The sequence below is a fragment of the Cervus elaphus genome, chromosome 22 (genome assembly GCF_910594005.1).
Source record: "Cervus elaphus chromosome 22, mCerEla1.1, whole genome shotgun sequence".
NCBI classification, from domain to species: domain Eukaryota; kingdom Metazoa; phylum Chordata; class Mammalia; order Artiodactyla; family Cervidae; genus Cervus; species Cervus elaphus.
Window position 1 is genome coordinate 55,978,956 of NC_057836.1, and position 15,096 is coordinate 55,994,051.

At 42.5% G+C, this 15,096-nt stretch overlaps 1 protein-coding gene across 23 annotated transcripts in view; it reads left to right on the plus strand.

Moving 5' to 3' along the window:
* ANKS1B (ankyrin repeat and sterile alpha motif domain containing 1B) overlaps window positions 1-15,096 on the plus strand; it is a 1,073,060-nt gene that overhangs the window by 993,429 nt on the left and 64,535 nt on the right. For 8 of the 23 annotated variants that reach the window (XM_043881060.1, XM_043881066.1, XM_043881055.1 and 5 more), the window contains one exon: window positions 10,978-11,052. The exons of 11 other annotated variants lie outside the window; for them this stretch is intronic. In XM_043881060.1, coding sequence (XP_043736995.1) covers window positions 10,978-11,052 — 75 coding nt within the window. The remainder of the gene's footprint in view (window positions 1-10,977; window positions 11,053-15,096) is intronic. 4 more of the 23 variants (XM_043881056.1, XM_043881059.1, XM_043881071.1 and 1 more) reach the window with 1 other exon arrangement.

Genomic DNA, 15,096 nt, shown 5'->3' on the forward strand with positions numbered 1-15,096 from the left:
GCAGACAAGCTAACACCCCAGCTTCAGTGATAACTTGGGATGTTGATGATATCTGTGCCCTATTTCAAGCCAGGAGCTCTGGACCATCAGCCATCTATTCCCAAAGTCATCATGCCAAGCAAAAGTGGAAAATGGTGCTTTCATACCTGGAACTTAAACTTGATGTATTGCACACCTAGTTTGTTATTGTGGATGGTTCATCGCCTCTTCTCAACATATATGCTGCTCTCCCCATGACAGTTTTGGTGCTGGAAATTCCAATATGATTAACATCTTATAGGCAACATTGAAATGTTACTGTCTATCCTGTACCACAGTCAAAAAAATAATGAGAAGAACTGGGAGAATCACTCAAATGGATTCCCCTTCAGGCTTTGATACTCATCTTACAACTCTCAATTCTTTCATTCTGTCCATTTCATCAGTGAAGCAAAATTAGACAACCAGGAGTCTGTTCTGCTCGATGCCGGCAGACCCAAACACCTCCAGTCACTTTGTGATGCCACCATCCCCACTTCTGTGCTGGTACTTAACCAAGAAGAACGTTTCCAATGAAAACCAGACCATGATTTTTAAGACGACATAAATAGAAAAGGTCCTATTTTCAACTGAATAAGTAAGAAATCTGACAATATGTGAAAAACCCTCTTTTAGTGGAATTGATCTTGTGATATTTAGTGGAGCCTTAGGCTGGCTGAACTAAGCAGCTCGTTCACAAAGAGGCACATTGGGCTATTTGTCTCCACTTGTTAAATTTTCGGAATGTTTCTCATTAGATTCAGTCCAGTTCCTGGGTCTGCAGGTCAGCATTGGCTGTTATAATCTGACCTTGATACATTTTCAAGTGGTATGAGAATTCTCTTATTCTTCTCCTTCTTCCTTTTCTTTTTCCAGGATTAAAGGAAATAAAGAGGTTTTCAGTGTCTCGGGGATATAGGGCTTATTGAGCAGTCCTCTCTCAGTTACTTCCGTTCATGTGTGAGTAAAGTAATAAATCAGCAGAGACTCTACTGCATGCGTGCAGGTAACAGAAATCCAACTCAAGCATGAAAGGGCACGTATTTGGGTCATTTTTGCTGCAAAGTCCTGGTGGCCTGGGTTCAGATCCTCATTTGACGTCAGGCAAGAATACTGGAGTGGGGTGCCATTTCCTTCTCCACACAGCAGACATGACACATTCTAAAAAACTCTAGAACCCCAAGAGGCTCCAGTATAATGTTTTGAAAGCTTTGACATATTCTGCAAGTAATATTTAATACTTTATGTAAAAGCATGTATAGTAGAGACTTGAATCTCCAAGGTGGTGTGGACAGACATTGTATTTGAAAAGAATCCTTTGCTCTTGATATCCAACTTTTCATTCGTTACAAATCAAGGGGAGTAAAGAGTAGCTTCATGAAATCAATTGCAAAATTATGTGATCTCCGCTTTTCTGTATGGGTCTCTACTCTGAGGCTTGAATGCAGCCTCACAAAAATTTACAGTAAATTGCATTTTCTATGTACATTTATGGCTAGAAGTTTCTTCTGTGCTCCTGTTAAAGAAAACCAGAGAACTTTAGGGTGAGAAGGGGCCAGAAAATGTATCCAGTCCTGTGACTTGATGCAGCACCCGCTCTAACACATCCTTAGTAAACAGCCACAAGTTTATACCTCTGCTTGTCTCTGTAAGGCGGCCCCCACTTTGTGAGGCAGCCAGCCCCACCATCACTGAATAAGTTCAAAGTAATAGGACTTTTGCCTTATAGCGAATTGAAATTAGCCCCCTTAAGATTCCCACGTAGTCAGTTAATGCTATCTTCTGAAAACACGAAGAGTAAATCTGCTCCCTCTTGCTGAGAATAGTGAAAACTAAAGACTGTGATGTCTTTCCTTTGTTGCTTAACCATTGCCCGCTCTTGCTAACATCTTTCTGATGAGTGGGATGTGGGCTGCACGGCATTCTGATTCCCCAGCTCTGGCTGTGTCTGCTTTGTTGATGTTTATGCTTAACACTGAGATAGTATTAACTCTTGTTGAACTTTTCTATGAAAATGTTTCAGTCTTGTGCAGTGGCCATGAGCCATGCCTCCCTTCTCAGGCCTCAACAGTGCTCTGTGTGTGTGTGTGTGTGTGTGTGTGTGTGTGTGTGTAACCTTAATGCAGGATCTCACATTTACATTATTCTTTTGCAGGTCTAACAGTTTTATCAAGTAATAAATCCTATTGTCTCAGTGCCTTTTTAGAACTTAGTCAATGCTCAACATGTCACTGATCCTTCCCAACTATCTAATGTGCTGATTTTAAAAGCACACCTCAAAAAACGTACCTATCAAGTAATTCCTCCAGTGTGTTGACTTCAGTGTTGAACAAGGCAGACCTGAGGAAATACCTGTGTAGCCTTCCATCAGAGACCTCTTAGGTTGGCATCATTCAGGATGAACATTCAGGCAGACCTTATTTTCCCATATATTCCACAAGGATAAAACAAGGAAATAGTGGGGTCTTAATAAGTATCCCTGAATGGATGGCTTTGTCCAATACCCCCTTTTTTTAACTTTTCTTGGCTACACCATGCAGCAAGCGCAATCTTACTTCCCCAACCAGGGATCAAACCTGCCCCCCCTGCAGTGGAAGCTCGGAGTCTTAAGTGCTGCCCTGCCAGGGAAGTACCTCCAACACCTCTTTTTTACTAGAGGCAGAAAGCGGTATTGCGCATACAGTTCACAAATGGGTTCAAATTCTTAAAAATGGCATCCTCGATTTACAAGAAAGGAGCATGATGTATATTTTAAAGTGATGTTACTGGCAAGGAACAATTATTACTTTGCAAAATCGAATTTCTTTGCAGCCGTTCATGTTATGATAAAAAGCTGCCTGCTGTGGTTCTGAATGAGTGATTAATATTTCTGCTAATGGCCCTGAAAAATGTTTGTGTCAGGAGTAGCCAGACTTGGAGGTAGATCAAGTAAAATAGTCCATATTGCAAGAAACAGCATGATCCCAATTGACTTAAATTTCCTGCAACATCCAGGGAACCTGGGGCGCTGTACAATAAGATCTGAATTGTACGGACAGTGTTCCACTTTTGTTCCTCTGCTCTGCTTTTTTTTCCTGTGAAGAGATTTCATAGATTTCATAAATAATTCTATAATGTCATTTAGGGCTACAACTGTCATATTAGGGAATGCAGGTTATGTATTATCTCTGCAAATGAATAACAGGTCACATAGCTTTAGTTCTCTCTTGTTCTGGCAGCCGAGAGCTTACTTTATGTGCTGTCAGCGCCAGCATCAGAATTTAAAGGGAAAGAGGGAAGAAAGGGGGGAAGGGGAGGGGAAGAGGGGGAATAGAAGGAGAGAGGGAGGAAGTGGGGGAGAGAGAGGAAGCTGTAACTTTGCAGGCAGCAAGTAATATCAGACTTCGTATCATGTCAGTGTACTTACGATGAGACCAAATGTGGTGTTTACTTCCACTGTTGATAGATTGAATCATTCTGATGCCAGCAATAATGGGTCACACATGGAAAAACGACTGTTGGCCTGGCTTTCCACTTCCAGCAGGTGATTACCGATCTGTCCCAGAAAAGCCCCTGATACAGGGACAAGGTCATGTTCATGAAGGTGTGAGAAGACTGCTCTTTAAGAAAGGGAAGAAATGACAGGGAGCGGCATTTTTTTGAATCCAATATTCCCTGGAAATAAAATAGTTGACTTGAAACCTTTTACAAAAAGGGTCAGTGGTAAGAAAGCCTGAACTTGAGACGATCCCAGCATAGTTGAAAAGAAAGAATCACATATAGTTGTTACAGGGGCGTGTACACATCACAAAACTCAGCTGAGAGGAGAAGAGGAGAATAACTCCATCTATGATGGTGGGACAGAATAAGTAAGATGCTGGCCTGTGGCTTCTGGGTAACTCAGGAGAGACAAAAGGTTCTGGTTTCTGACTTCCAGGCAGGGTTCTGCAAGTGCCCACAGAAGAGGAGACCGCAGGGGCTGTCACTGCTGAAGAAAAGATGCACGCGAGGTGTCTGGTGCGTGGGTCCTTGGCTGCACTGAATTTGTCCAACTCCATCCTTTGACAGGTCTCACCTCGCTTTGGGCTCTGCTCAAGGAGCCGCTGAGTTTTCTGGCTGCTGACCAAGGCTCCCTTTGTTAGGGTGCCCTTTTTTCTTTTGCCTTTGAAGCTGTTTTGTTCTCTCTTCAAGTTTGTTTTTGTTTTATTTTAGAAGCGCTGTCATCTGAGAGAAGAAATGGACTTCATTACTCTTTTAACTTTCACTCTGAACCTTTCCTATTTCTTGTCAGACTCTTTCTGGTCCATTTCTGAACACCCCGAAGTGTGAAAGAATTATGACAGACATAAGAGAAACAGAGGGAAAGCTTTTTTTTCAGGGCTAGAACAAGGCAGAAAATTTCATCTCTGATGGAATCTGACCAGAGGGCTCTATTCATACAAGTTTCTTTATTAAACTAGCTACACAGCATCAGCAGACACATGGAAGGTTTTCAGAGCCTAATTGATGTTACTGAGCGGGTGGAGCTGTCACAGACTTGCTCCTTCCAAGACCTACCATCAGCTTCTGAATCCCTGTTGACCCTGGGTCCTGACAAAAGAAAATGGATCGTGTCCATAGCCATGCCTATTCTGTAAACATTGACTGAAAGCTGGGCTGACCCCTACTCACATTGTGACCCACACCTTATACCCCGTAGATGAAAAGTAATTGTCTCTGAATGAATGTCAGGGGGCCAGGAAGACAGGTTCTTATGCTCTAAACCTTTTCCCCCATTTTCAGCTTGCGCTTGAAAGAATAATCCCTTTGTAGCATGGAAAGCATAGACTTAATTTGGGTATAATATGCTGGGTGCTTGGGGAAGGCTTCTCTGGGAAGGCAACGCTGGAGTAGGTGAGTGAGGGAGTTTGTCCTGCAGCATCTGGAGAAGGGAAACAAGTGCAGAGGCTTTGAAATGAGAGTGCACTTCGCTGTCCACAAAGTGTGAACAGGAGGCAGAGAGGTGAGGGGGACAGGGGTGACAGAGGCTGGAGTTCCTTGCAGGCCCATTATTAGGACTGCATTTTCTTCTGAGTTAAATGGAGCAGGCAGCATGATCCAGCTTTCATTTTAAATGGATCGTTTTGGCCGCTGTATTGAGAATCGGCACAACAGGGGCAAGGATGAGAGCAGTGAGACCACTGTAGAAGCTAATGGAAGAATCCAAGTGAAAAAAGGTAGTGTCTTGGACCAAGTAGGGATAGGACGGTGAGATTTTAGAAGTAAATTCAGTAGGATTTGTTGCTAGATTGAATGCGAAAGGTGAGCAAGAGGAAGACCCCAACTGGAAGAAGACAGTTGCCATTTAGTGAAGTAAGAAAGCTTATAGGAGAGGAGAGGTCATTTGAAGCTTGGTTTGGGGCATTTAATTTAAGGTTAGGAAGCTTATTAATCATCAAGATTAAGGAGGTGTTAAGAAGGCTGGGTGTCTGCATCTGGAGTTCAGAGGAGAGGTCTGGGCTGGAGACATAAATTTGGGCATCAGAATAGGATGAGACCACCTGGTAAAACCAGAAGTAAAGCATTAAGGACTTGTACTCCAGGGGTCAGAGGACGATCAGATCACAGTAACCAGCAGCTGCTGCTGCTGCTGCTAAGTCGCTTCAGTTGTGTCCGACTCTGTGCGACCCCATAGACAGCAGCCCACCAGGCTCCGCTGTCCCTGGGATTCTCCAGGCAAGAACACTGGAGTGGGTTGCCATTTCCTTCTCCGTAACCAGCAGAGGAGCTAGGAAATGGGAGGAGTGATCAAGTGTCAGATGGGCAAGGAAAATGAACAGTTGGATTTGACTAAATGAACGGTGGTTTCGGTAGAGTGGGTTCATGTGAGGAGAGGAAAGGGGAAGCAGAGATCATATAGATTGCTCTCGGGGCCTTTGCTTCTCAAAGAACAGAAATTGAGCAGGAGCTCAGGTAAAATACTGGGTCAAGGGAAGGGGCTTATTTGCTTTTAATGGGAGATGTTTCAGTAGTTACCATGAATGTTCAAAAAACAGTCAAGGAGAGAGACTGTAAATTACCAGGTTACTACCAATAGAGCAAAAAAGAAGTCGACCTTTAGGAGAAAGACTTTGGAGATAGATGATATTCTTTTTACTTTGTTATTAGATCTGAATGCAAATGCATTGTATTTTCTGAACTGTACTCGTGGTAACCTGAGGTATGTGACAGTAACAAGAACAGGATGTGTGTTGTGTTTGAGAAAATGTTTCCAGAGTCAGGAGAGAGGTCTGAACTTGAGATAAAATTATGCACCTCCAGAAGTGTGCTGACTTCATCACCAAAGAAATAAGTATTAAATTATTGATATCTCAGTTCTAAGATTTCTATCCCTTTAATTGACCCCCATTTATTTGGATTTCATGGTAATTCAAATTCAGATCAACTAAATTAGCCTTTGCGATGTAGGAAAAGGAACTGAGAGAAAGTTAATAAGCATATGAAACTGCAAAGGCTGTTTACCATCCTTTTACAGAACTGTTTCCAGCCTCCTACAAGCGGCCCCTTAGCAGATAGGTCTGCTAATTACAGATGTTCCTCTCTTTTCAACAAAGTCAGCAGCTCTTTTCCAGCCTTTACCAGGAAAAAATGAGACCATCTCTAACAAGAAGTCTGCAAGGTTAATCTCTGATGCATTTTGCCAGAAGTATGTTAGCAGTGATGTAGTTTACTGAGGGCCCAAGTGGCAGCAACAAAGTAGATCAACTAAAAATTATAACGACGAGAGTAATTAATGTTTCCATGGTGCTTGATCATTTGCCAAGAAATACTGAACACATTCTGTGATTCCATTCACTCAGTCAATATGTTTGACAGCTTCTGTATTTCAGGTCCCAGAAACCTAGCTGTGAAAAAGTTCCCTTTTGCGTGAAGCTTAGCATGAGCTACACAACAACCTGGTAAAATAAGTAGGCCGAGTGCTATTATTAATCTTCTCTTCAGATGAGGATACTCTAATGTTTAATTAAAACTTAGATTTAACTCACTTCTGTTCTAGGAATTTGGGCCCCAGCTGAAATTTTATCACTAGTATTTTCTTTCTCAAAAGTTTTGAACACTCAGTACTTCATTACATGCTGTGCTCTGAAATGTTATCTTCATAAATATAATGCAGGAGAAGAGAGGGTCAGAGGATGAGATGGCTGGATGGCATCACCAATACAATGGATATGAACTTGGGCAGACTTCGGGAGATGGTGAGGGACAGAGAGGCCTGGCATGCTGCAGTCCATGGGGTTGCAGAGTCGGACACGACTGGGCGACTGAACAACAACAAATAATAATGAAATTCTGCAGGGGAAGCTCTTTTGCATTTAAAAAATTCATTCCAATGCTCAGTCTGATAACCACATGTCTACAAGAAGAGCCATTGCATGTTATGAAGACACCAGTTATAGCTGGTCCATCTTCAGTTACTACTCTAGGAGCCTGATCGGGTCTTAACTGCCATCAAAAGTGGCTTCCCTGGTGGCTCAGTGGTAAAGAATCCTGCCCGTGCAGGAGACGTGGGTTTGATCCCTGAGTCGGGAAGATCCCCTGGAGAAGGAAACGGCTACCCGCTCCAGTGTTCTTGCCTGGGAAACCCCATGGACAGAGGAGTCTGGCGGGCTATGATCCATAGGGTTGCGAAGAGTTGGACACAACTTAGTGACTAAATAGCAACAAGAATCATCAGTGTGATATCTGACAGGGATCAGATTTTTAAAAAAACAACCTCCATAACATACTATTAGCTGCCTTTATTTTAAACTGTCTTTAAAATCTTACTTTCTACCACTTACACTGAGGCACATAATTATTAGAAATGAGAACATATTTACTGGAAGTTTGAACATAGGTTTTACATGAAAAACAGTTATTGTGACTTCTTTAAAAGGTATATATGTCACATGGGAACTTTCTTCAGTGTATATGACTGGAGGTGGGTTTTATTTCTTCATTGAGAAAAATCTTACACAGATTTTTTAAGAATTAAATAATTATGGCACAAGACCCTCTCCTCCCTCCTTAACTCTCTGGTAACTTCTGTGACTGTTGGGAGATATATTCGTGTAACGGGATGCTAAGGGGGAGCTTTCCTGTAGGCTGTAAGGATTGCACGTTCTAAAGGGAGAGCTGCTGGCGATGAGCCCGACTCCCTCCTCGGAGCTGACCGACAGGTGGTGAGTCTTGCCCTGCGCAGTCAGCTGCCTGTCCGCAGAGGTGGAAGATTGCCGCCGGGAGGGCGGGGGCGCGGGCCAGAGGAGGGTCTGAGCCACGGAGGAGGAGCTGAGGGTTTCCCTCCCTTCCCAGGAGAGGGGAGAGGGCACATGCCCGGGCCACCCAGCCTTGCGAGAAGGGCTCCAAGGGGAACGCTCCCCCAGAGCGGGGGACCTGGCGTCTCTCCCCGTCAGCGGACTTCGGGAGCAGACGCGTGTAGACCAGCCTGCACCGAGGAAGAGAGAACTGGCGGGAAGTGTCCCGGCGGAGAGCCGAGTGGTCGCGGAGCCACGGGCTCTGCACGGCGCGGTGCACCTGTGTGCCGTGTGGTGGGCATTGAGGAAGAGGCTGGGCGTGTGTGTGCTCCCGCCCCAGGGGCGTGCGTGCGTCCTAGGAAGGCTGAGCGGGGGTCGGGGAAAGTCACCCTAGAGCCAGATTTCTCGCATCAGGAAAAGTGCCCATCCGGACCCCACGCCCTTCCCAGCAGAGCCCTGCAGAGCCTGCGCGGATGCAGTAGAATCCAGGGCAGGGCGGCTCCTGCAGGAGGGGTCAGAGCCAAGTTAGTGTTGCCCTGGTAAGCAGTGACAGCCCGCAGAGAGAATCCGGCCACCGCCAGATGAGAGAGGGGCCCCTGTCCTTCTCCCCAGCTAAGTGACGAAGGAGGTAGAACCTGGGGTAGGAGGGCTCCCAGGTGGGCCCTACTGCCCCGTCTGGTGTGTGATGAGGAAGGGCGAAGTTTGAATCCTATACGATGCTGGAGGATGGCCCCACTGGGGGTAATGATTGGGAAATAGAACCTTAAGGTGTCTGAGCCCCGTGTGGGGTTGAGACTGTTTCGTAAACTGACTCCATTTATATGTGTTTCTGTCGGGGATTAGTAAACAGACCCCGTATCATTGAGTAGCCCCTCCGCCTTCTGGTGAACTCATTACGGGCTGGCGCCCCTTCCTAGCCAGCTGACGTGTTGTAACACTTTCCTGTGTGACCTCAGCAAGCTACTGGACCCCTCTGGATGTCATTGTCTTCATCTGTCAGATGACAGGTGATCCCTGGGTTACTTCTCTCACTAAAATTCTGTGGAAGTTGTAGAAGATGTAGTGTATGTAAGAGAATTAGCTCAAAACTGTGGGTGACAGCCCCTGAAGGGTGTCCTCCAAGCATGTTTGGTGCCAGTTAAGATGGTAATCCCACTGAAGCACGGAGTTAATGGATTTAAATCAGATGACAGCCATTGAAGACGAGGCTGGAGGTTTAATGACCCCAATGCTTAACTTGCTAGAGATTTAATTTTTGAAAAGTAGGAAGGGGTAGATGCCCCCCCCCCCCCCCGTGGAGAAAATGGCCTGGTGTTTAGGGCAGAAACAGAAGAGCAGAGCTGGTTTTAAGTGAGAGGTGGTTGGGAGTGCCTTTTGGTCAGACCCCTGGTATCTTACTTTCTTAGCAGAATGCCAGTTACCTGGCAGTCTGTCCCCAGCAAGCCATCCAGATGACAGAAGGGATGGAGCGCAAGATGTAGGTGGGTGTGGAGCTGTGTTTGGAACTGGAGAGAGATGTTAAATTTATGGTGCGCGTTTCTGGGAGGGTGGAGGTGGGAGAAACATTTAGCCAGAGGAAAGCTTTCGTTTCCGCACTTCCACACATGCCGGTGATAGGGCTCCTTGCTGGGTTTCTAAACCATACTGTGTCTGTATTCTTATCTCCTTTCTGCACTGATCTTTGTACGCTCTGCTTGTGAATTCTGGGGATGTTCACAGTGCTTGGCTGAATAAGCTTAGGCGTTCTGCCATTTTCTGTGATTCAATTTCATAGCGTCTTTTAGATGACGGAATTCAGGAAAAGAACTCTGTAAAGGTCAGGCCAGGAGCCTCATTGGTTTATCTGGTGGTTTCTGCTGTAATTCCTGGGAGGGTGCTGGTCCATTGGGCATTTGGTTCTAAGCAAACATTATTGCCTTTTAATAACTGTTGGTTATTGGATTGTTAATGGTGTGGTGGGGAGTCCAGAACATGGAGCTGACTCATTAGGCTCATAAAAAAGCAAATGCTGTTACCCAGAGTTTCTGGTGAGTGACTGAACTGAGCTGCCAGACCCCAGCCCACCCCCCATTCCGCCTCCATGGCGCCCCCTCCACCACACGCTCCCACGCTGGGCAGCAAACGGACACTTCTCCCCTTGTTAGTCACAGAGTTTTGCCCTTGAGAACTCTGGAGGGGGAAATATCTTCTAGGTTTATCAAGCTGAGCAATGACTAAACTAGGAAAGTCGTTTTATTGCATTGTTTGCTCTTGGTCATTTGCCCATAAGAAAATAAAAATGTTTGACCTGTGTTAAAGACTTTTTTCCCATCTTTCTTGAACTTCATGAAAATATTTATCCTATGAAATGAATGGCGTGAAGGGGGAAACTATTTCCATTTTCTTTGGCAAGTGGAAAAACAGAGTTTGCTTTTTTCAAGATGTGAGTGGATTGGTAATTGCCTTTGACATAAAGCTAATGCATAAATGGTCTTTTTTTTCCCCCCAGCCAACCCAAAATGTTTTTAATCAAAAGAATGACTTGGAAGTCAATTATTAAACCTCGGGCACCCTAAAGCATTTTTTGAGTGTTTGAGTTGTTTGTTTTTTTTTAAGAAATGTGATTCTTTGCTTTTTATTATTTTCCTCCTTCCCTTCCTTGATGCTACCTTGGTAGCTGCCGTGTTTTAAATATTGACAAGATGAGATAGTTTTCTGTTTATATCAGCAGTCGTCTGTCTGTGAAATATGGACGAATCAGAACGCTGGATTTCCTTTCTCAGCCATCCATCAGGTTCATAATGTAAGGTTACAAACAGTTATTTTCTCTTCCTGGACTTGGGCTGTGTCCTGTGTTGCAAAGTGTCGTCAATAGCTATAGGGACTGTGTCCTGGCAATGCAGAAAATCTGTGATGTCTAACAACTCCTGAGATTTTTTTTTTATTATTATTGTCTATTATACTTCATTCACTGTGCCTCGTGACTAGTTAACGTGCAAAACATTGTCCTGAAATGAGAAACATACTTGGTTTGGAAGTCTGCAGTTAAAATCTGTCCCGTGTGAGTTTGGCTTTCATCCCGGGTGTCCGCGTTCACTTGCTTTCACAGGAGAAAGGAAAAGGGTAAATTGATATATATATATACCCATGTATATATCAGTGTTAGTCTTCCCCATTTTGTACTTCCCTTGTCCATGGGCTATTCAGTCCTTTGTGCCTAACAATTCTCAAAGGTTCATGCGCTTCACTTGTGAGAAATATTTGAGTATGATTTGCATGATATTCTATATAAGTTTTATGCAAATGCAAGAGGACTATAGCCAAGAGAGGCACCATTACAGCTACAAAGTGGTTCTCAGCCTAATCCTTTTTCTTTTTTTCACTTGACAGTACTGAATTGATCTTTGGAATGTGTGCAAAATCACGACCTATTTTACTCTGAGCTGCTTAATATTCAGATATTCACATTTCACCTTTGCATACATTTAAAAATTCATTTTTGTTTGGAAAGTAAACATTTTCATGTTTGGGGTTTTTTTATCTATTTCATATTTTAAAATACAATCCTATTTTCACACTCTTAAATTTTTCTCATTGGGCAGCCTGCTGTCTGAGAGGTTGAGACTGTTGGTTGAGAATCACTCCAAAGAGCTTTTGCAGAGCTCTTGGGGCTGCATGCAGAGCGCCTCTTTTGGGGTGCCATATCAGGCGTACCCCTCCTGTGTGCATGGGACTTCTGGCTTTTGGGGACCACAGTCTATACATTGCCTGGTACTGCTGCTCCAGTGACCCAGCAGTTCCTCCTGAACATGTAAACGTTCGCTAACCAGTGCTTTTTCATGTTCAGAAGTGGCCATCTCCGCTCTTTTATCAAAAGAAACAAATTTAGGATAACCAGCTGCATTCTTTATTCTTGAAGATATTTTAGAAGAACTACACCAGCATCTTGCTTTAATGTGTATGAACTGTTTGTAGGAGGCCTTTCCTCACATCCCAATGTATGTATACATGTTTATAAGTATGTGCCTTCTTCAAAGCTGTTGAGATAAGGGAAAGTAAATGTAATCACATATATCTTATGTATGTTTGGGTAGCCCATCTCTAATATTTGTTAGAATTATTGAAAGTGAAACCCAAAAATAACAGTTGTCATTTAAAATCATTTTAGTTTTTCATTAACTGATCTGAAGAAATAAAAAACAATGTTTGTTAATATTCAATCTAAATTTATAAGCAGGTAGGTGGGAGTTGTTCCTAATAGAAAAGATTTAAAAGCTTCTATTTAAAAAATCAATTAAGTCCTCATTAAAAAATTTTTTTAAAGAATAAGATAAGGCTTGGAAAATACCATACCTTCCTGTTCATGTTAGAGAGCTAGATCCTAGTCATAGCTTTTAATTATTTACTGACATCCTAACAAAACTTTTCCTTAAGAAGAAAGTAAGAATATAAATAGTGTTTTCCCTTTGTCTTCTCAGAACACATAGAATATGTGATATCCTCAGTTTCCTAACAAAACTTTTCCTTAAGAAGAAAGTAAGTATATAACTAGTGTTTCCCCTTTGTATTCTCAGAATACAATAGAATATGTGATATCTTCAGTTTCCATGTTGGGGGATAGAGCGTTATACAATATGATATTTTCGAATTAGATATCTCGTGCATATGAACTAAAACCATGCAGTTTTACCACCTTTTGAAATAATGAAAAGATTAATAGCTGCATTTTGGAATCTACCATCCAGTGAACATCTATCATGGAATTTTGCAAATTTTTTCTGCGTTATAACTAAATTCAGTTAGTGGCTTATACTTTTCAGCTAGTGGTATGAGACATTTAATTTAATTATATTGAGTATGGCCCAATTATAATCCTTCAGACACAGCAGGCTATGAATTTCTAGTTGGCAGTTGGTAAATACCTATTAAGCAGAATCCATTCTCTGTTTAAAACTTTAATCTCAAATTATGTTTTTCTTTCATATTAGAAGATTAAGTTTTATTTGAGTTTGAACAGATAGCTAGTGATGTACATTTTCTTCTGTTTAATTATGTCCTAAAGGAACAAATACACACATAAATGCCTAGTAAACAAAGTTTTAAGCCATGGCCAAATTCTTGAACTATTAAGATCATTTAATACATGAACCTAAAGGAAAGGTTTTTCTCTTAAGTATTTTACGCTATAAAGAAGTAGCCTGGAGATATTTAGTAACAGTGCCTTGAATCACTGTAATTTCTCTTCTGCAATTACTTAAGCCTTTTAAAGAGTACTGCCAAAATAAATAAATAAATAAATAAAGAGTACTGCCAGTCACTAGTAGTTTACAATATGACAGACTTTTGCAATTTTATTTTGTTATTCTAATTAAGCATTATTGTCTCATAGTAACCCATGTTTTGCTAAAGATAAGACTTTATTATAAACCGTTATTTCAGACAAAAGACTTTTTAAGTCTGTTTGATTTTTAGTTAATATTTAATAAGTGTTTTTAACTGGGAGATTATTTTTTTAATTTACCTGAAGAAATACAGATAGTATCTGGATATGAATATACTATTTAATAGGACCTAATACTGGACTTAACAATTGCAATTATTTTCAATGTGAGGCAAACCCCTTCCTTGCTTTTTCTCTCTCCTGCTCCTCCATGTTACCACCACTCTCCCTGTTTCCCCCATAGTTCATTCCTGCTGTAACTCAGCCTCCAAAAGGACAGAGACCTAAGGCACCCTAGCTGTCTAAGTTCTTTTGTTCTTACTGTCCCTCAAGGAGATGCAGCTGAATCCCACCCCGGGGCAGGCCACATCTGCCCTTTACAATAGTGTAATGATGAGTCCATCCATTCCCATTGAATTAATTCCAAAGAGAAAAATCAACACCTACAAACAGAGTCTTCTAAATACTCTTGTATCTAAGGTTAAAAAATTAATAATAAGTTGATGAGTTTCCAGGAAGAAAATTATTTCCTTATAAATTCAATTTTAAGAACACTTTTTCTCTGTTTGAAAACGAATTTCTGGAAATAGCACTCAGTATGACAAAATTCAGTTTCTATTTCCAGAAAGGCAGATTCAGTCCCTGTAGGGAATTTTTAAAATATTTGGTCTGGAGCATGGTTTCTGGGCCACAAAGAAAATAAAATAAGGATTCTGTTTCTCTTCCCTATAATTATCTTCCCCCACTGCACGTTGGGGAAGCGTGTCAGAGCTTCCAGATTCGGAGCAGGTGGTTTGGGATTTCTGGACAAAGTGGAGTCATAGGAGAGCAGATGATGGCGCTGCCTAAGCAGATGACATGCACGCACCACTAGGTTCTTCAGATGCTTACCATGTAAGAGATTGAGGTCATTTCCAGACTGAGGTGCTGTGTGTTGTTATTTCCAAAATGGCTGCTCTGACTTCTGTGGATGATGTAAATATTTGGATCAGCATTCTGCTTTAAGTGTATGTGGAACTCACATTGAAATTTAATTATAAAAGTGCTTGAGTTAATTCAGCAATTAGAGAATGAGTTTGCATATGATTTGCATGCTTAATGTACAAACACCTGAAATGTCCCCATAACCCCAGCTTCATCTCACCCATCCCCACCCCCAGCCCTCCCCCATCCTTTGACCCGCAATCCATGGTACCCCCAGCTCCTGCCATGTCTGTTCAGGCTTTTCTGAAAACTGCCCGTTGAGCTTGGCCAAGGTGAACCTCAGCTAAACGATGACAGGGCTAACGTTGAAGACTGGATGCTTGGTTTGCGTTGTCACGTCAGCAGACACTGGATCCAAGGATCTTTTGAGGTCAAACAGCTCCCTTTGTATCATTCCACGAAGTTGCGTGCAAACTTCTGTTG